This window comes from Eleutherodactylus coqui, chromosome 8 (genome assembly GCF_035609145.1).
Source record: "Eleutherodactylus coqui strain aEleCoq1 chromosome 8, aEleCoq1.hap1, whole genome shotgun sequence".
Classification (NCBI taxonomy): domain Eukaryota; kingdom Metazoa; phylum Chordata; class Amphibia; order Anura; family Eleutherodactylidae; genus Eleutherodactylus; species Eleutherodactylus coqui.
This window is the reverse complement of record NC_089844.1, coordinates 167,563,739-167,589,147: the sequence shown is the minus strand read 5'-3', so window position 1 is coordinate 167,589,147 and position 25,409 is coordinate 167,563,739. Positions and strand designations below refer to the sequence as shown.

The following is a 25,409-nucleotide window of genomic DNA, read 5'->3' as shown; positions in this document are numbered from 1 at the left end:
CCACCTGACTTGTAAGTCACCGGCTCAGCCAGAACTTACTTTTTATGGGCCATAATAATGGCCATAAAAAAATAACTACCAGGTGTGAGGCAGCAACCAGACAAGCATTTCACTGACTGTTACTCCTGGGTCTACTATTACTACTAGGACCACTAACCCAGTCATTATGAATACTGGGTCCACTATTACTACTTGAACCACTAACACATGCCACTAATACTATTTACTACTGGGGCCACTAACGGGGGTCACTTTTATTTCTGGGACCACTAACTGGGTCACTTTTACTACTGGGGCCCATTAATGGGGTCACTATTACTACCAGGGCCGCTAAAGGGGGGCACATATTACTGGGGCCACTACTGGGTTCACTATTACTCTGTCACTTCAGATAAGTCTCATTGGTTCAAATATGTATTGGGTATTTTGTGTATTAGTGCTTTCAATGCCTGTAAAATGAATGGGGTTTTGCTGGGGGGCACTATTTCCCACTCTGCCTTAAGCCCCATTTAGACGTGACGAATGTCAGGCACGGGAGCTTATATCGCTGGCTCACAGCGGGGCGGCAGGAGCAGTTTTCAGTCCTCTCCCCCCCCCCCCCCCCCGTATATGCAGCATAAAAGATGAGCGATGAGTTTAACTATGACAGTGCAGTGTAAATAGCAGCCGTTCAGTGTTGAACGGCCACTATGTTAACTGAATAGAGAGAGGTGGGGGAGAGCGAGGAGTGAAATCTGCTCCTGCTGCCCCGCTGTGAGCCAGCGATACAAGCTCCCATGCAGGAGCACGGGAGCGAGTATGTGCAGGGACGATTGTTGGGCATTGTTTGCCCGACATTCGTCCCGTCTAAATGGGGCTTTAGGCAGCATAAAGACTTGGGACTGCCCTGCCCTGAAGGTAGCTGAATCCAGCATCCATCCATAGAGGTTGAATGCAGCGGTGGTGAAACAAGATCAGTGTTCTTGTGATCAGTCGCAGTCCCACTAGTGGCAATACCATCCCCACCGATCACATATCCCCTCTACTGTGGTGCTAATTTATAATTCAGGAAATACTCCTGATCGGCATAAAGAAAAGTACGTAAACATCCTTCATGTCAGTCAATCCAGAGACTCCGTCAGAAGGAAGATGGTCTTCTCTGGAGATGGTTGGTTGTGGTTCTTCCTTGGCACATGAGTGGTCCTCTAGTCACTATTAGGTTACCTAGACATGGGCGACCGTGAAACATTGCACTTGTGAACGTGTGATGTCCCTGTGGGAGTGAGGTGAAGCTCCGATCCTTTTGCGCGAGTTTCACGCGAGATAGAGGATTAGAAGTGTTTCCCATTGATTTCAATAGGAAACCTCTCATCAGACTTGCATGCTAGAGTCATGTCAGGCATTAAAGCTCCTATTGAAATCAATGGGCAATGCGTTCCAAGGAACGCGAACAGTCAGAGCCTGCCAAAAAGTCACTCCATACTCTATTCCTGCAAGATTTAGGCATCTCACAAGGCACAAATCTTGCACGAGTTTCTTGACTGTGTGAAACCGGCCTTAGGGTCTGTTCAGATTGACTGCTAGCACTGAGACTTACGGTTTTGTCCTGATCCGCAGCGGCTGAGATTTAAGGCCCATTTAGACACAACGATTATCGCTCAAAAGACGGCTTTTGAGCGATAATTGTTGTGTCTAACTGCACTTACATGGTGCAGTTTTCGTTAAGCCGTCGCTCATCGTTATCTTTCAGCATGCTTAGAGACAGCAATGAGCCTTATCAGGGATTCACAGCGGGATACAGCTGATACTATTTTTTCAGCTGTATCCCGCTCCCTGAACACAGGCAAGGTATGAAGAACAGAGCGGTACCGCTGTGTTCTTCATACCCCGCTCGGAGCGCTCCAAGCAGAGAACAGCTGGATGCAGAAGACAAGCCGCCCCGCTTGTCTTCTGCATCCCCCGCTCGGAACGCAAGGTGATCGCTCAACCTTTGATCGATCATCTTGCCCTCTAAATGCACAACGATTATCGCTCAAAAGACATTTCTAGAGCGATAATCGTTGTGCCTCATTGGGCCTTTACTTACAGCAGTTAATACTCTGCTATTGTTTTTCCATTAAAGTGAATGAGCAAAAAACAATAAAAGCGCCTAACATACGACTCGCAGCAGCACCGCACCCAAAAACAGGGCCGCATCCTGTGACATCATGGGTGCTGTTACAAAACTACAAGTCCCAGCATGCTCAGCTGTCAGAGTTACCATTATAGAAAGTTTATGACCCCGCGCTATATACACTAATTATATACAAATCACTCCGAAACTGTGGTGGGAAACATTTTATTGGTGCAAAAGTCGTCACACCCCAATACATAGTGGCTGATGAGTAGGGCTTGGCCGCATTCACATGAACATATAACAGATGAGTGTCCTGGCCTGACTGCGGGTCATCTGACCCAGACTCACTGCCTCATGGGATGTAAGCAGTGGATCTATCAGTAGACCCGCAGTTGGCGAAGACACTTGTCCATCATATGCTGAAATGCCTCTGGGATACTGTTGTGTGAATGCAGCCCCCATCTGTCGTGACACATAGTTGTGACTTACTATGGAGACTATATATGTCCATTTAGGTTATCCATACATCTCAGTGGGCAATGCCTCCTCTCCATGCCCTGGTGGGCACTACTGGCCTCCTGTTGGCACGTAAATCTTCAAGGGTTGGCTGTTCTTTCCTTTGTCATGCCAACAAACATCAAAGAAAGGATGGAGGCGCCCGTTGAAACGCTCATGGAAGATGTACATGAGTTTAACATTGTCCTCATCACTGGAATCAAAAAAGGACACAACCCCGTCTGAGAAGCTCAGGTAGACGCCAATCTTCTCTGGACGCCCGTCCACACGGAGGATGCGCGGCTCCTTCTGCTCCGCATGGGCCTCATAGACCTTTCCATCCTTGCAACCCAAGATCCAGAAACCATTGGAGGGGCTGGCGTGAAGCTTGCCTTTACGGTTGGCGGTTTCAGAGATAACACCCAACGCCCACCTTGGCTTGTCCTCAACCAGCACCTCCCAGTAGTGTTCCCCTTCAGTGAAGCTTTCTTTAGTGACTAAACAGTTGCTCTTGTCGAAGCGGCCGGGATCGTCAGACACGGGCTGCTTGTGGTCAGAACATTCCACCGATTTACCATCTGCCGAAACCACCAGGTTCTGCTGTGCGGTATCAGGGTCGAATGTCAGGTTCTCCAGAGCTTGAAGGTTAAGAAGTCAAGAAAAGAGTAATCACAAAAACATACAAATAAACAAACCACAACTGACGTGCAGATGATCGGTGATTGGATGATAAAAGTAGTTATAAATGGGCTTATGCGTCCCCCTGATGGCCATACCTGGTAGTGCACCTGCCATATTTCTCATGACACAGTTTTATACAAATTGGAATATAGAACAATACCTCTACACCCCCCCCCCCCCCCCCTTATTGGAAGACAGCATTCCTGCAAGTCAATATCAGACATTTTAACAATAACTGGGAATATAAGCCAAAGCTGAAGTTTTCTCCAGAAGAAAAATAAAAAAGAGGGACATAATTCAACAAAAAACACAAGCAATGGCGATATACCTACTATTGTGCTAATGCAAGAGGGCAGGTAATGCCCCCATTCCTGAACATGCAGACAGCCAAATGCTTAGGTGAGAGGCCTTTGATGTAGGTTAGTTAGGGGATGGTTTCTCCTTAGGAGGAGCACCTAGTGAGGAGACTTCTAAGGCCATGTGTGCTCCTCTAGGAACTTTATGCAGATAGAAAGATGGACCAATAGCTAAACAGCACCATCTACTGGAAGTCAGTCTTCCTGCAAATCAATGTCAGACTGGGTTTAATTTTTAGTCATTGTTACAGAGGGCCTGTACCACGTGCTTTTGCTGTCGGTTACAGGTATGACCATAGTGATGGGCTGCATATCAATGGGGAGGGAGGGGGGGTGCAGCTGTGGTAGGGAGATGATAACTACAAGGTTGAGGGAGTGTTTAAACTAGGGACTGGGGGAAGGCAACCAGAGAGGTAGGGGGGAAGATCGTGTAAACAGTGACGTAGGAGATTGGGTGATCTTCGAAATCTCGAGCGCCGCGGCTCAGTCAATGCGATGGCTGTGATTGGTTCATCGAGAGCTGCATTGATTGGCTGAGCTGCGGCACTCGAGAACCAGTGCTTCCTGGAGGAGGGATTTATGAACCCCTAACCAGGCAGTGGCGGCTAAAGACTGCAAACAAGTGCGGCAGAGCTTTGGGAGGAGAAGCGCGGCGGAGCGGACAGCGCCTGTTAGGTGATGTATTGTGTTCTTTTAAATACAGCTAGGGCTTATTTTAGAGGAAAAAGTAGGACGTCCTCCTGTTAAAGTTGCATCGCAGCACATGAACACTGCGATTTTGTGCAATGCGGTGCAACACAAAGGAAGCCTACAAAGGGAAACATGCTCTACGAAAAAATTGCAAATCACAGCTGTATTCAGCGTGCCGCAATTTTTTTTCCTCGCAAGATAGCATCAGACAAAACATGGCTAATGTGAAAAAAACCCATAAGGAAGCACGGGCTTCACATAATGTGATTCGTAGCGCTGTCACATCGTGAGAAAATCATGCAATTTTGTAAGAAAGCGGCCTTACTTGTTTTCTGTAGCTTTATACACTGCACTAGGCACATGTGTTCACCTTTGCACTCTGTATTTTCACCTACGGTAGTATTCTTTCATACTTATATGATTTCACTATTCTAACATATTGATCTGATTTTATCTTATTTATATATTTTTTGTGATTCGCAGATCTTTGGTTCCTTATAGGACCCTCTGGTGCACTGATAAATATATATTTTTTTTATTTTCGTTTTTATCTTTTTATTATGGTTTTGTCACTTATCATATATACTCGAGTATTAGCCGACCCAAGTATAAGCCGAGTCAATACGTTTTACAACAAAAAACTAGTAAAACTTATTGACTCAAGTATCAGCCTAGCTATACTCGAGTATATACGGTATATATATTTTTTTATTTTTGAGAGTATATGTGTCAGACCCCATATTCCTATATAGAGGGTGTCTGTATATATTATACACTCACACCGTCGATACAGGAATATGGCATCTGGCACATATGCTCTCATATATGTATAAATATATACACACACACACACATTATACATATACAGATACATACCATATACACACAGACTGTACATTGCAGTATACAGACATGTATACACATATATACAGCCATATACATAGTATACAGCCATATGCCCCCAATATGGACACACTACATACACCATACATACAGCAGGATGAATCTTCACGTGGGCACAGTAGGAGCTCTGGGGCCGCAGAGCTGCTCACTATTCTGCCCTTCGGGCTCGGCAGACTGTGCGGCGCTCTGTACTGTAGGACAGTCCAGCGTGGAGGAGAGAAGGACCGGCAGCAGCGCTCACCGGGGAATGGGGGCTTCCGGCAGCGGAAGGAGGAGAAGACCTCCCGGCTACTCCGCGGCTGAGCAGCAGGAGAAAGAGGCAGCGCTGTGATTGGATCGAGCACTGGCGCTCGATAAACCAATCACAGCCATTGAATGACATCACTGAATGGCTGTGATTGGTTTATCGAGCGCCTGCTGTGATTAGCCAGCGCTCGATCCAAACACAGCGCTGATGGCGGGCGAAGTGAACGAGCCAGGGAGATGACAGCGGGGAGAAAACTGAAATAGTTTGCCCCACCGCTGAGGAGAGACTTGCGCCGGGGACAGCAACGCCGGCTGAGAGGTGAGTATTGCTGGGATTTTTTTCTTTTTTACACCTCACTCGAGTATAAGCCGAGGGTGGCCTTTTCAGCACATTTTTTTTGCTGAAAAACTCGGCTTATACTCGAGTATGTACGGCATGTCTTTGTACACATAATTGTTTCATATATTGGTATGATTCCCCTTTATTGTGATATTTTTGTGACACTTTGTTGATCTTTGGTTCATCTTGGACCTCCTGGTGCACCTTGTTCAAGTTTTATGATAATTTATATTTACATGTTGTTTTCATGTGATATCATCATTTCAATATATTAGTATTATCCATTTTATTATTATTGTGATATTTTAATGGAGTTTTCTGGCTCATCCAGTAACTCCCGATTCACCTTGTGTAACTTCTAACATATCTTTCAGCTCTATGTGATCATTTGTTATGGCCCCACCCGATCCTTAGAAGGTATTGGGTCATGATGTGCTATTTCTTAGAATCTGGGTTATTTCTTTAGATGGGGGGGTTCTTATAGGTCATTGGAAACACCATATATAATTGTGTCATTTTCCCCTTCCTTCTTGGTTTGTTCCGAGGGGCGGATTTATGACATCATCCACCTAGATAAAAACCTGACTTCTTTGCATTGCTCATTTATCCCTGGAAGAAGCAACAAGCGAAATGTGCGTCAGGGCCTTGGTATGCTTTCTGTGTTGGCTGAATGTGATGACAGTGCCTATTTGCACCAGATTTATATATTGATTTACCTTTCTATCCTTCGATTATGATATATAACTGATGTTTTTGTAACCAGCCTTCAGACATACCTACATTATGGACATTGCATTCTTTATTCCAACTCTTTGTATGTAGTTTTAACTTTTTGTGTTACTGAATAAAGCATTTTGCTTTTCGTGCTTTTTTTTGCCCCTGTGTGTGGATTCTATTTGGTGCTATAAACATAGTGGGAATAACGGAGACCTGGTTGGATGAAAGCTGTGACTGGGCGGTAAACTTACAGGGTTTGTCTGTTCAGAAGGGATCATAAAAACCATTAAGGAGGAGGAGTTTATCTTTATGTAAAATCCAGTTAAAAGCCCACATTACAGGAAGATATGGGAGGGAGATGAATACGTGGAAGTACATGGAGAGAAAAACAATAAAATCCTCACAAGGGTTTTCTATAGATCACCAAATATAACAGAAGTCACTGAAAATCTCTTACTGAGGCAAATCGATGAAGCAGCAAATCACAATGAGGTAATTATTATGGGGGAGTTTAACTATCTGGATATAAACTGAGAAGCCGAAACCTGCGAATTTCATAAAGGTAACAATTTTCTGTCAATTACTAAAGATAATTACTAGAGATGAGCGAACGTACTCGGTAAGGGCGATTTCGCAATCAAGCACCGCGATTTTCGAGTACTTCACTACTCGGGTGAAAAGTACTCGGGTGCGCTGTGGGGCGGGGGGTTGCAGAGGGCAGTGGGGGTAGCAGCGGGGAACAGGGGGGAGCCCTCTCTCTCTCCCTCTCCCCCCCACTCCCCGCTGCAACCCTCCGCTCACCCACAGCGCACCCGAGTACTTTTCACCCGAGTAGTGAAGTACTCGAAAATCGCGGTGCTCGATTGCGAAATCACCCTTACCGAGTACGTTCGCTCATCTCTAATAATTACCTTACCCAACTTGTACAGGACCCGATTAAAGGGATGGATGTTTTGTCTTTAATATTAGCTTAACAGATCTGACAGAAAAACAGGGGTGCAGATTGGGGGCACCTGGGAAATAGTGGCAATAATATAATACATTTCCACTTGTCCTTCAAGAGAGAGTTTTATAGGGGAGCTATGAAAATACTAAACTTTAGGAAGGCCAAGTTCGATTAGCTTAGTGATGCCCTAAACCTTACTGACTGGGATAATGTGCTCAAAAATAAGAGTACAGACAATTAATGGGAAAGGTTTAAAACCATCCTAAATACTTACTGAGAGCGGGTCATACCTTACAGGAACAAAAGGGATGGTAATAGGAGAAAAACAATGTGGCTCAATAAAGATGTAAAGGGGCCAATAAACAACAAAAAAAGCATTTAAACTACTAAAACAAGAAGGCAGCGGAAAAGCACTAAAAATCTATAAGGAAAAAATGATATAAGAAGCAAATAAGCAGCAAAGGTGAAGACAGACTGGTTGCCAAACAGAGTAAAACTAACCCTAAACTGTTCTTCAACTATATAAATAGTGAAAAGATTAAAGCTGAAAGTGTTGGCCCTTTAAAAAATAATGTATGAAAAATTGTAGAGTATGATGAGGGGAAAGCAAATCTATTAAATATTTTTGCCAGTTTATTCACTAAGGAAAATTAATTGTCAAGTGAAATGCAGAATTATAAAGTAAATTCTCCATTAAATGTCAACAGTCTAACCCAGGTGGAAGGGCAGAGCCACCTTAAAATGATTAAAATAGACAAATCGCTGGGTCCATAGGGCATACACCCCAGGGTTCTAAGGGAATTAAATAATGTGATAGGTAAAGATGAGCGAGCACCCAAATGCTCGGGTCTGCGTTATTCAAGTCGAGCTTTTCGTAAAATTCGAGAGCGCTACTCGAGTAACGAACCCCATTGACTACAATAAGAGATGCTATCCTGGACACAAGTCTTTTTTTCAGCCTAAAATATTATATTACTATATTATAAGGCTTGCTAAAAGGTCTGACATTGACTTGCAGGAATGCTGCCTTTTCATAGATGGTGCTGTAGAGGCATTGTTTAATCTTTCCATTTACCTAAATTTCCCAGAGGAGAATGCATGGTCTTATGTCTCCCCACTAGATGCTCTTGTCTTGGGACAAACCATACCCTTCCCAAATGCAGATTTATATGGTACGTCCTCTGTGTTCTGACTTATATGTCCCACATAACAGCTATTATTCCCTGTTCCAAACCCCTCCACAATTCTCACCTGGCATGAGCGCCCGGAACATCTTCCTCCACACCTGGAATTTGAACTCATCAGAGATAATGGGCAGCTGGATGTCAAGACGTCCGGGAAGAGGAGACTCTGACAAGATCTTTCCAAGTCTGTACAGGAGAAGATTGGAACATATAAGTCAAGTGCATTTCACTGGCTGGACCTTAAAGTAACGTATAGGGCTGGCGGCTTGTCAGCCATTGTGAGATGTGGAGGCAGTGCTGTAGGATTACCAAGAATTGTACAATAAACCAGCCTTACCTGGTGGTGACCACACAGAATTTCTGGAAAGGAGGAAATAAAACCAATATTAGACGAGAGGAGCGGACTATAAAATCAGTTATTTGAGTCATTCCTCGAACAAAATAAGTTTATTATAGAATTCCTTCGGTCTTTTAATCTGAGTTTTATCTATTATTGCTCTACCATAAAGCTCTGGTACAAATGAACCCTAATATATTAATCCTAATCCCATTAACCCCACCACTACACAGAATACTAACCCTAACCTTCTACCTACTACTAACCCTACCCCTAACCACAACCCTAAGTCTAACTTCATACTAGCGAGTGCAATATAGGGCCGCCCATAATCCTGCCCATATAACACGCTCCCCACCATGTGAATTTCCCGAGGATGCGAGGCGTTTTCATGTCAACGCACAAATCTCACACAATTTTGACGCCCGTGTGAAGGCGGCCTCATAGTAACTAATTCTTACATCCATCACTAACCCTACCCTCTACACCAGCCCCTACCCACAACAACCCTAACAGTAACGCTAACCCCCTTTTCCCATCACGAACTCTATCTCCTGCACTAGCTCTTACCCCTATAAATAACCCTAATAGTAACCATAATCTCTCTCCAAATGCTAACCTTATTATAAACCATGAAGGGGTTGTCCAACTTCTAGCTATTGATGACTTACCCTCAGGATAGGTCATCAATAGCAGATCGACAGGGGTCTGCCACCCTGGACCCTTAGAAATCAGCTCTTACCTCAGGTCAGTGTCTCTGTGTACTGAGCCTTTTTACTGAAGGAAGCAGACAGCTCCATACATCGCAATGTGACCTGGGTTGGTACTGCAGTCTGAGACCTATTGAAATGAATGAGACTCAGCCTGAAATACCAATCTCAGTCACTGCCTCACCACTAACCGAAATACTAACCCTAAGGGTGCGTTTACATGGGCAATATTCCTACACAATTTCTGTGCATTGCAAGAGGCACCGTAATCCCACAGGAAAAATAGCCATTGTTTTTAATGGTTACATTCACATGTGTGATTTTTCTCAAATCGATGTGAGAGAAAAATCGCAGCATGTCCCATTTTTGGGTAATTCTATTAAAGAATCATATGGAATCATTTCTCTATGGAAGCAAAAAAAAAAAATTATATTGCGCTCACATGTACATGCGGGTTTCATGCGAGTGCGATGTGATGCCTTTTTGGCTCCCATAAGGAATAATGGACAATTCTCATGTGCAGGAAATTTGCAAGTGCAGTGATGGAAGTGCGATGCGATTTTCTCACAAAGCCTTTGCATAAAAATCGCAGGTTTTCAAGTCCGAGTTTCTCAGACTGATATTGCACTCTTCTGCATAGGTGCACCCTGACACCTACCCCCATGACTAACTCTAACTTCTGGCCCTCCACTAACTCCACTACCTACTAACCTCTACTTCCACCAGCCCAAATAGTAACCTTACCTCCTGCACTAGCTTCTACCTCCATAAATAACCATAACACTAATCTCTCACCAAACACCCACCCTAATACTAACTCTAACCTCTACTACCAGCAGTAAGTCTAATAGTAGGCCTAACATCTACTCTCACCACTCGTCCTAATACTAACTCTAACCTACATCACCAAGACCAAGCACATATCTGGTGCAGATCTGGAAGAAAAAAAAAAAATCGACAGAAATAATTACTGCAGGTATGATAGATGCCTACCTCCAATGCTAACTCTAACCTACTACCCCACTATTAACCCTAAACCCTACTACTAACCCTAACAATAACTCCACCATTTATCACTAATCTAAATCCTAACTTTCACCACTAAATCTGGCCATGGACACTGGATCAAAGTTGGTCAAATGTGATCCAGTGAATATGATGGTCTCCCCATTGTCCCCCAACTACACACGTTGGGGGAAAGAATGATTGGGCCATTGGATTTTAACATACCCCATCATTTGTACCTGTGGGAGATAAATCCCTGCCAGAGGAAGAAGGCAGAGGAGTCTCAAAGAGACAGAGGGGTCTGGAAGGAACAGAGAGAACTTCAGGAGGAAACAGAGGAGTCTAGAAGGGGACAGAGGGGTCTGGAGGAAAAGGGACAGAGGGGTCTGGAGGGAAAGGGACAGATGGTTCTGAAGGAGAGGGACAGAGGAGTCTGGAAGAGAGGGACAGAGGGGTCTGGCAGCGGCTTATACCGCTCTCCTCATTCAGTATATGGCTAGTTCTTCCTTCATCCTAACCAATACCTCCAACACTAGTCGTAACCCTAATCCCAATCTCTTGCGCCACTATAAAACTAATTCTAAACTCATTTCTCCATTTCCAGCCTTAATTGTAGTCCGAACACCTACCCCCTCTTCTAACCATAACCCTAACTAGTATCTCAACCATTAACTCCACTACTAAACCTAATGCTGACTCCAGTCCTTACCTCCAACCCGCAGCGTCACCCCACCCATCACTTTTACCCTTAGGAACTCCGTCTGTTCTTGACCTTCCACATCTTTCAGGACTCCTTCCATCTGACCGAGCTGCTCCACATAATGGGCCATACTTTTCCTTTCACCCAACAGAGCACCAGAGGCGTTTAGTTCGGCTTTGTCGGCTTCTCGAAAGAGCGAGGTCTCCATGACGTTCAGATAGGCGCGCATGGTATTCAGCTGATCTTTCACATTTGCCTTAAAGCGGGATACTGTGTCCTGGAATATAAAGTATATGTCAAAGACAAGAAGTGGGGCAGCTGCTGGAGGGATGGGGTAATTATATGCAAGTTAAGACATATGAAAGTGTCAAGGGTACAATGATAGGAGCTGGTAGATGATACAGTGGTCAGGAGACCTGGAGACCATGGGATAGGTGTGAGGAATGGACAATGATCAAAGGACATGGAGACCATGGCATATCTGGGTTATACTAAGATGAAGGGATATACTGGATACATCTGAAGGTGAGATGATGATTTGTAAATCTGAGGGCAGGATAATGTCTGAGAGGTGTGAGTGACCGGATGAAGAGGACGGTGCAGGCAATGACAGCAGGATGCCTATCACCAACACTGACCTTCACTTCAGACACCTGTCTGTCCAGCAGGGCCACGGTCTTCTCCTTCCGCAGTCGTGCTTCTTGCAGGAGTACCTGCTGCTGTGGAAGTTGCCTCTGTGAAAAAATATGAGATGTTAATGTCTTCCATTACTTCATGCTTTATTAGACAGATGTGTTATCTGTGATTTAGAAGCATTTATTATAGAACCACCATATGTGGTCATATGCACAATCCTCATTGTACGAAAGTATGAGGTTACAGACCAGAGCGAAGAGTCGTCTGTGACTGCCATTACACAGCTGTAATTTACATAAAAAGTATAGTCACTGTATTATAATCCAGAGCTGCACTCACTATTCTGCTGGTGGAGTCACTGTGTACATACATTACTTATCCTGTACTGACCCTGAGTTACATCCTGTATAATACTCCAGAGCTGTACTCACTATTTTGTTGGTGAAGTCACTGTGTACATACATTACTTATCCTGTACTGATCCTGAGTTACATCCTGTATTATACCCCAGAGCTGCACTCACTATTCTGCTGGTGGAGTCACTGTATACATACATTACTTATCCTGTACTGCTCCTGAGTTACATCCTGTATTATACCCCAGAGCTGCACTCACTATTCTGCTGGTGGAGTCACTGTGTACATACATTACTTATCCTGACTGATCCTGAGTTACATCATGTATTATACTGCAGAGCTGCACTCACAATTCTGGTACAATTCAGAAATATATGTAGAACAGTGTATAAAGGGAACTTCTGTGTATCTCACCTTCATCTTGGTGTGAGCCTCGGAGGCGGTGATGATATTATGCCCCTTGTGCTTCCCCAGTGAGGCGCACACCCCACAGATCAGTTCCTTGTCCTGCTCACAGAAGACACTCAGTGGGTCAAGATGCTCCAGGCAATGACCCTGTGGGACCTGCTTGAAGCTTTGGACCAGGTGTTCCAGCTGACGGTTGATGTGAAGGGTCTCAGGGCGGGATGGGGCCTGGCAAGTGGGGCAGAGGGTCGAGCCATTTTGGTCTTGGCTCTTGGGGGCTCCACTCAAGCAGCTCTGGCAGAAAGTATGTCCACATTCTGGTGTGACGGGTGATCGGAAGAGCTCGAGACAAAGCTGGCAGGTAAGGTCGTTCTGCATGCCCTGCACTATCTGGGGGTTCGCCATTCTGGAGGACAGAGGGGTACAGAGGTCACAGTCAGTAATGGGTGTCGTTTATTAGTTAGCGTTTCAATCAGACAGAATCATTGGGTTGCTGTGCAGATCTTCAGCCCAAACCTTACATTATGAAGACATTAGAGGGCAGTGATAACACTGGTGGGGCCCCCACTACTTCCATAATGTAGGGGCCACATTAGTGGACACTGTCAGACAATTCTTTAATGGTGCCGGCACGTGACATGCCCTGATCACTGAGGAATAACACGGTTTTTAAGACCGGGCCTGGACTGTATAATCCAGGACCGCAGAGCCGGCAGGACATTACAGGCTGGAAGTGACAGGAATGCAGGGAGGGGGTGCTGTGTCTTTAAATAGAGTATCAGGAAAGGCCAGAGAGGTAACGTTACACAAGAGGAGCGTTAATAATATGGAGGACTAGTCTACACTGCGCACTCCAATACAGATCCTGCACATTACATTATATTACAGGTGCGAATTCGGATAAAACGGCATCCTTCAGGCTGTATTCACACGACGGATATACCAGCATAAGTTCCGTCCGGTTGCGTTATGGAAGGAACTTGCGCAGGACGGCATTTATCTGAATGGGTTCATGCACACAGGTGAATTATAACTTGGACCGATGGTTCAAGTTTGAAAAATCGCTGCATGTCTTATTCTTGTGTGCGACTACGGTAGGACATGAAATGCGCGGTGTCCTGCACACGAGACAGCGCATGGATGGGGTGTCTGTGCTGTGCGATGTGAGCCATAGAAGCTCAGATGCAACTCGCTGCATGAGTATAGCCTTACACTGCAGGCCGCATCCAGAGGACTCTTCGGGACCTGTCTGCAACAGACATGCGGGTTGTGTCAATTAGTGCGAATTTTGTTGCACTTTTAACTTCTGCAGAACATCTTGGCGTTTTATACGCACACTTTAGGCCGGGCTTCACACAAGTGTAAGCGCAATAGTGCAACTTTTTAGCACTATGAACTAGGCTATTTAGAATGCATCTGCGTATTTTAATTAATTGTTTCTGCACTTTTACGTGCTGGACACAAACACGCATCGATTGAAATGGCTAATTCGTCTAGTGAGTTTCAGATGCATTCTTTTTCCGGTGGATAAAACGAAAAAAAAGGGTTTGGTACGGCGTTAGGGTGCATTCAGACCACCGTATATCGGCCGGGTATTCACGCCCGGCCGACATACGGCGTCTCTCTCTGCAGGGGGAGGAGGCTGGAAGAGCCCGGAGGAGTGCTCTGAGCTCCTGCCCCCTTTCTGCCTCCTCTCCACCCCCCTGCACTATTTTCAATGAGAGGCGGAGCTAATTCCCAGAACTTAGCCCCGCCCCGTTCCACCTCTTCTTATTGCAAATAGTGCAGAGGGGCGGAGAGGGGGCAGAGAGCATTGCTCCCGAAAGAGGTCTAGTCTGGAGAGTGCAAGAGGACCACACAGGCACCTTCAGCCTGTGTGGCCCAGAATGGAAGAGGCTGAAAGAAGTCTACAGCCTGCCTTGGGCCTGCTGTACCCAAGAGATATGAAAAGACTTCTTTCGTACTAACAGTGAGAGAATAAGGAACCGCCATGCAGCGCACCCTTGGTTATCAAATGTGAGTGTTGACCGGTAGAGTGCTGAAGAGAAGAGAGTGTGTTGCCGGGACCTGGACCTACAGATAACAAGACTGTGGTTTCTCCTGTACACCCGTGTGCCCTCCCTGTCACACCACTTTGACGTGTTTGCACTGTTTTCCTGCTGGCATGTATTCTGAAAGTTGTAATCAAGTTACTTCAAGTAAAGTGACCAGTCGTCCGTCCGTTTCAGGAGGCTGTGTCTTAAAAGAAGGTGAGTTTCCTCCACCATCCAGGAATTCCCCCGTGGCAGAAGAAACGGTGGCATCACACGTGACATAAGAGACTAAGGTAATCCATTATTGGGTTTCACGTTTATTAACCTGCCCTCGGCCCTTGGACGTGTCACCAGTTACCCTCTGGGTGGGAGCTGGTAGAGCCACCGTGACAGGGCCCAAACTCTACCCCGCTGTCTCCAAGGCTGTGTCCCGCTCCTTGGACGCTGCACTTCCTCAGGCACAATGGAACAAATCTAAAGATGTATTTAATAAATATACATTATCACATGGGAGGGCACGAACATGGTGAACTTAATTTGCACTAGATAAATACCAGGAACAGAGAGTTAGGCCTCATGTCCACGGGGAAAATCAGGCCCGCCGCGGATTCTTCATGCAGAATCCGTAGCGGGTCCCTCCTGCCCGGGGACATGAGGCCTAAAAATCAGAATAAACTCACCTGCTCCAGACAATGCGGATCTTCCTTCCTTTGCGTCCGGATGTACTCGGCACACCACTGGCGTGCTGCGTGCATGCGCCGGGCACATCCGCCGAACCAAAGAAAGAAGATCCGGACGCGAAGAAGGGAAGAACCACATCGTCCGGAGCAGGTGAGTTTAATTCTGGTACGGGTCTCCCGCGGATCCGGACAGCTTCCATAGGCTTCAATAGAAGCCTGCAGGAGCCGTCCCCATGGGAGACCCGCACGAAAATGGAGCATGTCCATTTTTTTTTCCCGCACGCGGATCCGCGTCTGACGGGAAAAATGACATCCGCAGGTATTTAACTACCTGCGGGTGTCCAATGCATCCCTATGGGCGCGCGGATCCGCGTGCGGGAGAAACGCTACGGATTTTAAGCCCATGGACATGAGGCCTAAGAGGGCACAGACATGCTGGGATTAATAGCATTTATTTAAATAGCAGCGAGGGGTGATCCTAATAGTAAATACTTAGTCCAGTGACAAGGAATATGAAAGCTCTCCTTTAGACCTGCAAACAAGGAAGATGGAACAATACCTCTGCAGCGCCACCCATTGGATGGCAGTATTCCTTCTGCTCAAAGTAGGAGTTTTAACCAAGTTTGTAAAAATAATGATTGGGAATAGCATCCCTTCTGGGTGCTCTTCTTGGGGAGAGATGATGCCATCCCCTGACCCACTTAACCCCCAGGTGTCTCCACACACCCTTTGGGTGCTCTCCTTAAGGACACCCCCCTTGACCTCCTTCACACCTTTCATATTCTCCCCTGATACAAGAACCCCGCTCCAACGTTCATTCCATTCTTGAGGGTATCAAAAATGGCCATAAATTAATACTCCCAAATTCTTCTGTGACGCTGCGACTTGAAGTTGCCCTTTAGTATGATAACTCTCATCTGTGCTATGTTGTGTCCGTGACCACAAACATGTTTTGCTACAGGTAATTCCGTCCTTCCCTCTCTAATTATGTGGCGATGAGATCTCATCTTGGCTCTCAGTTTTTGTCCTGTTTCCCCTAGTGAAGGATATGAATGTGTATTGCACTCATAAATACTTCTGTGTAATGTTGGCCCTAATTGCGGAATTACATCTCCTGTATGTTAGAAATGTGCAGTGACAATTTCACAAGACGTCCTTCGTTCCGCAGCAGAAAACATTTCTTGATATTTAGAAGAAAAGATGTGTGGATTTTAAAAGGTGCGGAATTCAGGCCGAATAGTGATAATAATGTGACGCAGGAATGTCCACGCGGACTGATTGCATCCAGTGTGGAGGGTCCCTTTAAGAACCTTGATTTTGGCTAAGCCCTATGTGCTGGAATATGACACAACCGCGCTGTTTGCATTTTAGTTGTTTCTCCCGTAATCCACGCTCACACTTGTTTACAGTGAAACAGGAACCCCTGGAGGATGCGGGGCTGCAAACCACAAACGGAAGGGCACAGTTTCTAAACAAATTGCTTTAAGAATAATTCCAGGACAGCCGCCAAAAGATGCAAAATCCCTCTTTCAGTCCTTTCTTTCACTGGATGATGTCATAGACCTGATGTCTACAGTTTCACACAATGTCCCTATGACAACACTGACGTGCCAGAGCACAGTACACATTGTACTGCCATGGGAACACTAAAGCTGCACTACAACCAGTATTATTTCCCAAGATAATAGGCTGAGAAAAGTAGTTTTTCACATCTTAAGGGCTTATTCAGACGACCGTATATCGGCCAGATATTCACGCCGGCCGATACACGGCATCTCTACAGGGGGAGGAGGCTGGAAGAGCCGGGAGCAGTGCACTGAGCTTCCGCCTCCCTCAGCACTATTTGCAATGGGACGGGGCGGAGCTAAGTCTCGGGACTTAGTTCCGCCTCCTATCGTTGCAAATAGTGCCGAGGGGCGGAGAGGGGGCGGGAGCTCAGTGAACTGTTCCTGGCTCTTCCAGCCACCTCCCCCTGCAGAGATGCCGTATATCGGCCGGCGTGAATACCCGGCCGATATACGGTCGTCTGAATAAGCCCTGAAGCTAAATTCGCATGAGTTATTTTGCTGTGATAAAACATTGTCTGAAAATCGCGACCGTCTGAAGCGCGGGATTCCAATGCATTCATTCAGATGGCTGCTTTTTTAGCCGCCTCAAAATATCGCGGCCGTATACACTGGCGGATGTTTTGACGTGGCTGGAAAAGATATATCTTTCAGGCTTCAATGGGAGCTGCTGGCAAATGGAGGGGGAGGGAGTTAAGCAGCAGCTAGTGCTGCTAAAGCATGTCAGCGGCTCTGTTGAGCCATTAGCGGTATTTAGGCCGGCCACAGGAATTGCGGGCTGCAGAGTCTATATGCCACACCCGGCTGTGTGAATGGGACATTTAGACCTGGGGTTTCACATGCATATTTGGGCTGGGGAATGTTGTATTTTGGTCCGTATTACAGATTGAAAAAGTCCAATAAAGTCAATGGGATAGTCTAAATACGCAGAGAATACACTTGATACAGGCATATTCAGCGTGTATTTACACATTTGCACGTGTGAAAAATGTAATAAATATGCACAAAAAAATGCAAAGCGCAGTAAATCCACCCAATTTAGTCAATGAAAACACAGAGTATTTCCCAGACTGAAACTAAATACGCCTGTGTGAATGAGCCCTAAGGCTGCTGTTACACGAGCGCTGGCGGCTACCACTATTGCTTGCATTTTCCCAACAATTGCCAGGCTGCTCTCACAAGCACAGTGGCAGCCCTACAATTAGTGGTACTACACAAGTGTTAACCCCTTAAGGACCAGGGTATTTTGTTCCTACAGCTAACTTCACATGAGTGAGAGCAATATGAGGCTGTGAATCCCGCCCCCATATCGCGCTCCCCACCATGTGTTATCCACGTGGATATGAGGCATTTTCATGTCAAAACAGCCTTGCATCACCTTGGGGATGCAGGGGATGTCCGACACGGCTGACAGCCGCAGCAGAGGATCGCAGAGTTTCTCCCATTGTTTTCAATGGGAGATCTCGCATTGCATGCACCTAGCTCGTGGTGCGCTGCTGCCGCCGGCCCCATTGAAGACAATGGGGCTGTGATTTAAGAACACACCCAAAAAAGCCAGACTCCTACTGTACACTGATGAAGGGCAATAACCCGGAAACAGCTGTATGTACATGGGGTCTGGCTTTGCTTTTAATTCCCAGTCATTGTAACAAGACTTGTATAAAAAGTCTGACTTTGACTTGAAGGAATGCTGCCTTTCAATAGGTGGCACTGTGGAGGAGTTATTCCATCTCCCTTATTTGCATATTACCCAGAGGAGCGTGCGTGGCCATTTGAGTCTCCTCACTTAGTTTATAGTATATAGTTGCTCTCCCTAAGGAGAAAAGAGCATTTCTGACCCAAAGATAGGACATGCCAGAATTTGTTTCCTGCATCGCGGTGCCATACAGGATGCCAACATCATGGCATGACCCCATTCAAAAGAATGGTGTTCATATTTCTGTGAGATTTATGTGTCTGGCAATGCACGAATCTCGCACGATTTTGATGTCCGTGTAAAGGCAGCCTAAGGGCTTATTCACACGGGCGTATATCGGCCGGGTTTTCATGTCCGGACGATATACGCTGCCCCTCTGATGCATTGGCTTACGATGCATCAGTGCACAGAGGCGCTTCCATGCCGGCGGCAGCAGCTGCATAGACTTCTATGGGAGCCTATGACAGCTGCCAGAGAAGGGAGGTGGGTGGGAGTTTAGCAGTGCTCTCCACCCCTTGCTGCTGTTTGCAATGGGAGGGGGCAGGGTAGGGTGGAGCTAAGCTCCACAGGATGTGCCCCTTTCATTGCTGGCTGGGGTGGGTGCTTAGCTCCGCCTCCTTCCATTGCAAATGCCTGGAGGGGAGGAGAGAGGCAGAGAGCCAGCAAGGGGGAATGTCTTCCCAGGTCCTACAGCATTGCGACCTCGGCATATATGCGCTGGGCCCTTTGCCGTGCTGGTGTTTTTACGGCGCTGGTGGGCGCACGTAAAATGCCCAAGGCAGTGTAAATAGGCCCTAAAGGACTAGGACATTTTTTAGGGATTTTACCCATTTGGTGTTTTTTTTTGCCTTGTTTTTTTCTTCAGCTACCAAAATTATTTTTGCTGCAATTTTTCTGTGACATTCAGGGCTATTTTTTATATCTTTTTTCACTGACATTTTTTCCCTGTTTTTAAGTTTCATTGTAAGTAAAAAAAAAAAAAATTACACTTACAGATGTTAATGTTTAAAATGAGTATATTTACGCAAAATAAAGTATGGGAACGGGTTCCTCATTTTGCTTTGGACGTTTTTCTATATAATTTGTATAGTTTTTGGTTACAGGGCGCATATGACGACGGTTTGGGTTGGCGTCGGCGGTGGGTCATTTTCTTTTTCATATATTTGTTTATTCTGTAATTTTTAAACTTATTTTTGTAACAATTTTTTTTTAATCTATGACCCCCATGTGTCATATAAGACCTCTGGGCGTCATTCACAGTGTTTTTTTTTTTTTAAATTTGACACTATTCTCCTTTAGCTGCCGCATCCATAGGAGCTCCAGTTACAAGGAAAACATCTCCCTGTAGTGACAATAGCTGACCAGGGTCTGCTAGGACCCTGCAGCTCTGCTGTAACAGGGGACACCCGGCGGTCATGTGATCAGCGGGTTAAAATTCCACTTTCTTTTTGTACTATATAGCACTCTTTCAGCACTACGCAGCCAGTGAATGAGAAGGCAGAGGCGGTTAAAAATGGTTTCTCTTTTCTCCTCTCGTTCCTCGGCTGTGACTAACAGGCAAAGACCCGACCTGCTCCTGCTAGAATGTGGGAGCTTTAATCACACACCATACTTTTGCTGTCGGTCGAGATGAAAGTCCAGGACCAAGTGCCATAAATTTACCATGCTTAATCCTTTAAGCGTTAACGGTGTGTAATAGTGCTAATAGCTAATGCTGCACCTGTACTTGCAGGTGCAGCCCGGGAATTGTCATAGCACCCTTAGAGCTTATTCACAGGAGCGTATATCGGATGCCGTTTACACGGCCGGCCGATATATGCTAACATCTGAGCTGTCTATCCCATTCCCTCCCCCTCTCTCTGCCTCTCTCCTCCCCTCCAGCTGTTTGCAATGGGAGGAGGCGAGAGCTATTGAGGCGGTATCCCGCGCCGTCTGCATTAACTCTTAAGTAGCTAATTAGCTACTTAGAGTTATGTAAAGATGATCGCTCAAAACTGTCATTCAAACTGTCGTTTGAGCGATTATCTTTCAGTGTAAATGGGCCTTATAGGCAGGTGACTCCAATTTATTGTTTTCTTTTATCAGCAACTGCAGGCTGTGGATAAATTAATTGTAGCCCAGGTAAATACAACCCAGTGCTCCCTGTTATCAGCCATTTCAGACGCTGACTGTAGTTTTCTGCAATGGGATGAGTGACAGGAAGTGCCCCCCATGCGCCATTTGCTTTCTGACTTAAGGCTCATTTACACGCAAATACAATCTTTTAAATGATTTAAAGATTGACAGTTTCAGCAATTGTTTTGCATAAACTGCTAATGGACACTAATGTCCATCAGCTGTTCATTATCTTCATTTCCGTGTAAATGAGCCTCCAGCAGAAGTTTGCAAATCAAAGCTTGTGGCCTGGACTTTGCACGGACTGCCACAGGCTGTCAGCTGAATACAATGTAATCAGCTGCTCCCGTGGAGAACACAGCGTGCGGTCCCTGCTTTCTCTTTCCAGCTGAATGCTGGATTTTATGCTCATCTAAAAATCATCGTTCAGCCAAACAGTGAAAGATGGCAGCATTTACACACAACAATTATTGCTCAAAAGCCATTGTTTGAACGAATTTTAAGTGATAAAGTTGCGTTTAAATGGGGCTTTACATTCACATGAAACTGACACTGCCAATTGCTTAAGGCCCCCATGCACATTTGACTTTAGTTGTCTGAACCAACCAATAATGGCGGGGCCGGATGACCATCTAATGTGTATGGGGAAGGAATAATTTCCTCTGACAGATGTTGTTGGAAGGGTAAGAAGGATCAAGTAATTTTAATGCCTGATCCTTTTCTTCCCCAGGAAATAAGAGCTGCCTGGCTGTGGCATACCACCCTAAACATATGAGCGCTCATCTGAGCGTGTACAAGGCAGCCAGGAGGAAAGCCATGGGCGCCCCAAGCCTTTATGCTGCCTACGGTGTAGTGTGAAATGGTAACCTTTGGCAACAAAAAAAATCAATCACTCATTTTACAGGCATTGAAAGTGCCAATACAGAAGATACCGAATACATATTTGAAGCATTGAGACTTGAAAGAGTAACAGTGCCCCGAATAGTAATAGTGACCCCCTTAATAGATTCAGTTTTTATAGTGACCCCCATAATGGCTCCATTAGTAATAGTTACCCCCATAGTAGCCCCAGTATTAATAGTGACGTCCACAGTGGCTGCAGTAGTAATAGTGACCCCCACAGTGGCCCCATTATTAATAGTGACCCCCCATATAATAATAATAAACTTTATTTGTATAGCGCCAACATATTCTGCAGCGCTTACAATATTAATAGTGACGTCCCCAGTGGCACCAATATTAATAGTGACGCCCATGCTGGACCTCCAGCTGGGCAGTAACCCCACTCACTCTGTCTTCAGCTCCGGTCAGGCGACCACCACACTGTTATCTGTCTGTGACCCCTAACCTTTCCCCCAAGGTCTGCGCTGCATACAGGCCAGTTCTGCGTGCAGGATTGCAGACACTGGGAGGAAAGGTTAGGGGTCACAAACTGAGTACAATGTGGTGGCCATCCAACCGAAGCTGTAGACAGAGTGAATACAATGCTTGTGCAGTTTCTGGCTGGAAAGTTGGCAGCTGACAATTAATTTTTACCACCCATTAAGATTAATAACCTTAAAAACAACCAAGGCCCTGCAGACTGCAGCCTGAGGCAGTGGGCTCACATTGCCTCATGCTAGAGGTGCCCCTGGAAACAGCTATCAGATGAACAAGCATTATGTGTATGGTGGAAGCAGTAGTTGGATGATTTTTCTACAGTTGTTGTAGATGTATGGGCACCTTATTTATATAGCCTACTTACTTTCGGTTCCATGTCCCATTAAAGTGGCTCTGAGAAGGAAATTCACTTTAAGACCGGCCGCACACGAACGGATTTGCATTGCAGAAACTGCATGAAATACCGCCCATAACATGTTATGGAAAAGCGCTTCTTGCTGCACACAAATGGAAATGAACTGCGATTTCCGCTCACAGATGAAAAATTGCAACATGCTCCATTTTCGCGCGGATTTCGTGAGGACGGCTTCCAATAAAGTCAATGGAAGCCATCCTACCAGGTCGGCAGCCCGTCCGCAATTAACACTGCGGAAAGGTCGTGGGTACCCGCGCCATCCCGCGCCATTGCCTAGCGGAAAAGCAGGGATTTAAAAAAAACTGTACTGCACATGACTGAGGGACCCACTGCAGTACAGGAAAAGAACACAAGAAGCAGGTATACATGGAAGTCGGCTGTGCACAGGGTTGGATTCAGCTGCAGGCTTCCACATGGGGAATCTGACCTATTCGTGTGCAGCCGGCCTAATGGTGTATTCAGATGGGGCGGCCATGGTGAGGTTGAAACCACATCTGAAAAACTGTACATGCATCTGCCGTTTTTACAGCAGCCACATGGAAAATTGTGGCAGAACCTTGTGTGGGTTCCATCTACATATAACCTAAGAGGATATCCCCAGAATAGAGAAGGGTCAAGTAAAACTGAATGACTATGAAGGTCACAGAGGTCATTGCAGAGCTACTTACCTGAAGACAGACCAAGAAGTGACGAGGGACAAGAGCTGTACAAGAAGAAATACAGAGAAGAGACTTAAAATCAATAAGGAGATAGAAAAGCAGAACAGGTAACACATTACGAGGAGAGCTGGACACCACCTAGTAATGGAGGCACTGACCAGGGGAGATGGACAGCGGCCAGAAGACGAGACATTCAGACTAAGGGAATAAGAAGTCACACACAAGACAGACAGGTATGAAGACACCAGCATACATACTGACTGGGGGAGGCAGACACACAAGTTGCTAACCAGGAGTAGATGCCGACTACGATAGACAGACACTGACCAAGAGAGAAGACCAAGAAGAACAACCACTGGCCAGGAGGAAAGGACACTCACCAGGAGACGATGCCGATCACGAAAGATGAACACTGACCAGAAAGGTGAAGATGACCAGGAGACACAGATAGAGACCAGGTCAGGCAGTCGCTGATCAGAGGACAGTAACCAGGAGCTGGAGCACGGCCAGTCCTGAGCGTCCAGTAGATATGTCTCTGCCCCTCCACCCACAGACAGTTATTTCTGACAGAGCTATCTGAACAGCTGAGAGTGATGGAACGCATGGAGCGTAAAGGCAGATGTCATGTTCCACAGTATCAGGACTGGGACCTGCAGAACACAAGTCTGTCCACATGTCCGGCAATTCATGAGAAAATATGTCCGTAAAGTTCTGTTTACACGCAGCAGAAATGCTGCGTTATTTCTGTGGCAAATTCTGCAGTATTTCAGCATCCAAAGCAAAGTAAAAATCAGCTGCGTGTCTACAGCTGACTTCAGAAGACACGGCTCTTTCTTACCTCCGAAGTCTTTGAACTGTCAACTGTCCAACTGGCCAGGCAATGTGGAAGTGGCATACCCCTAATGGAAACCCTATCTGAAACACTAATCCTGACAAACAATGAAAGATTACTAAGATGCAGAGACAAGAAAACCAACCTGAGCAGAGCTGAACAAAGAAGTAAGACAAGACATATACAACTAAGAGTAGACAAAAACTACAAGGCTTACATGATGTAGTAGGAATAACCACAAAAACAAAAAAACTACACTGACAAAAAAGAAAAGCTACACTAGGAACAAGATACTAGAAACATACAAGGAGTATTGGAGATAAGTGCACATAGCTTACACCATAACCTGCAACGCACAGCAGAAGCCAGGAATAATTAAAGACAGTCTAAGGAATAAGGGTGGGTTCACAAATTACAGGTTTTTTTATGCTTATGGGACAGCCGAGACACCAACAACCACTACAAAGTCAAGGAATGGCCTGGTGAGAAAATCGTATATACCTGGAAAAGAAAATGTGAAGAATACTCCATTGGTTGAGACGAGTAAAGTCGTTTTGCCTCCACCTTATATCAAGTTGGGCCTGATGAAGAACTTTAAAAACGCTCCTGATAAAGAAGGTCAGGCATTCAATCATTTGAAAAAAAATGTTTCCAAAATTGAGCGACGTAAAGCTAAAAGACGACATATTTGTTGGATCACAAATCAGAAATCTACAAAAGATCCAACCTTTGATATTAAACTCCCGAATCTCGAATTAGCTCTCCTCTTTTAAAGCAACTGTGCATGGTTTCTTGGACAACAGAAAAGACAATAACTATCCATAGTGAGTAGTGATGAGCGAGCATTGCCCTTACCTGCCCGCTCGAGAGAAAAGGTTCGGGTGCCGGCGGCGGGCAGGAACGGAGGGGAGAGCGGGGAGGAACGGAGGGGAGATCTCGCTCCCCCCCCCCCGCTCCCCCCTGCTGACTGCCACAACTCGCCGCTCCCCCGCGCCGGGGCACCCAAACCTTTTCTCTCGAGCGGGCAGGTACTCGCTAAGGGCAATGCTCGCTCGAGCAATTGCCCTTAGCGAGTATACTTGCTCATCTCTAATAGTGAGTGATCTATTGGACAGCTACAAGAACATGGGGTGTAGAATGTCTCTAAAAATTCATTTTTTACATTCCCACCTTGATTTCTTCATAGAAAATTTTAGTGCCTTCAGTGATGAAAGAGAAAAGCTTCATCATCG

The 25,409-nt window shown here is 45.8% G+C and overlaps 1 protein-coding gene across 3 annotated transcripts; it reads right to left on the bottom strand.

Annotated features, from left to right (window-relative positions):
- Positions 1-2,301: 2,301 nt before the first annotated feature.
- TRIM72 (tripartite motif containing 72) lies at positions 2,302-23,885 on the bottom strand. 3 transcript variants are annotated; one of them, XM_066576883.1, is made up of 8 exons: positions 23,726-23,885; positions 23,355-23,389; positions 12,812-13,208; positions 12,044-12,139; positions 11,452-11,682; positions 8,991-9,013; positions 8,721-8,839; positions 2,302-3,228 (listed from the first exon to the last, which is right to left on the bottom strand). In XM_066576883.1, the coding sequence occupies exons 3-8, from the start codon at positions 13,205-13,207 to the stop codon at positions 2,663-2,665; spliced, it is 1,431 nt and encodes a 476-aa protein (XP_066432980.1). In that variant the 5' UTR covers position 13,208; positions 23,355-23,389; positions 23,726-23,885; the 3' UTR covers positions 2,302-2,662. The 3 variants fall into 3 exon arrangements, with proteins under 3 accessions (XP_066432980.1, XP_066432981.1, XP_066432982.1); XM_066576884.1 differs by lacking the exon at positions 23,726-23,885 and adding an exon at positions 23,673-23,691; XM_066576885.1 differs by lacking the exon at positions 23,355-23,389.
- Between the last annotated feature and the right edge of the window lie 1,524 nt (positions 23,886-25,409).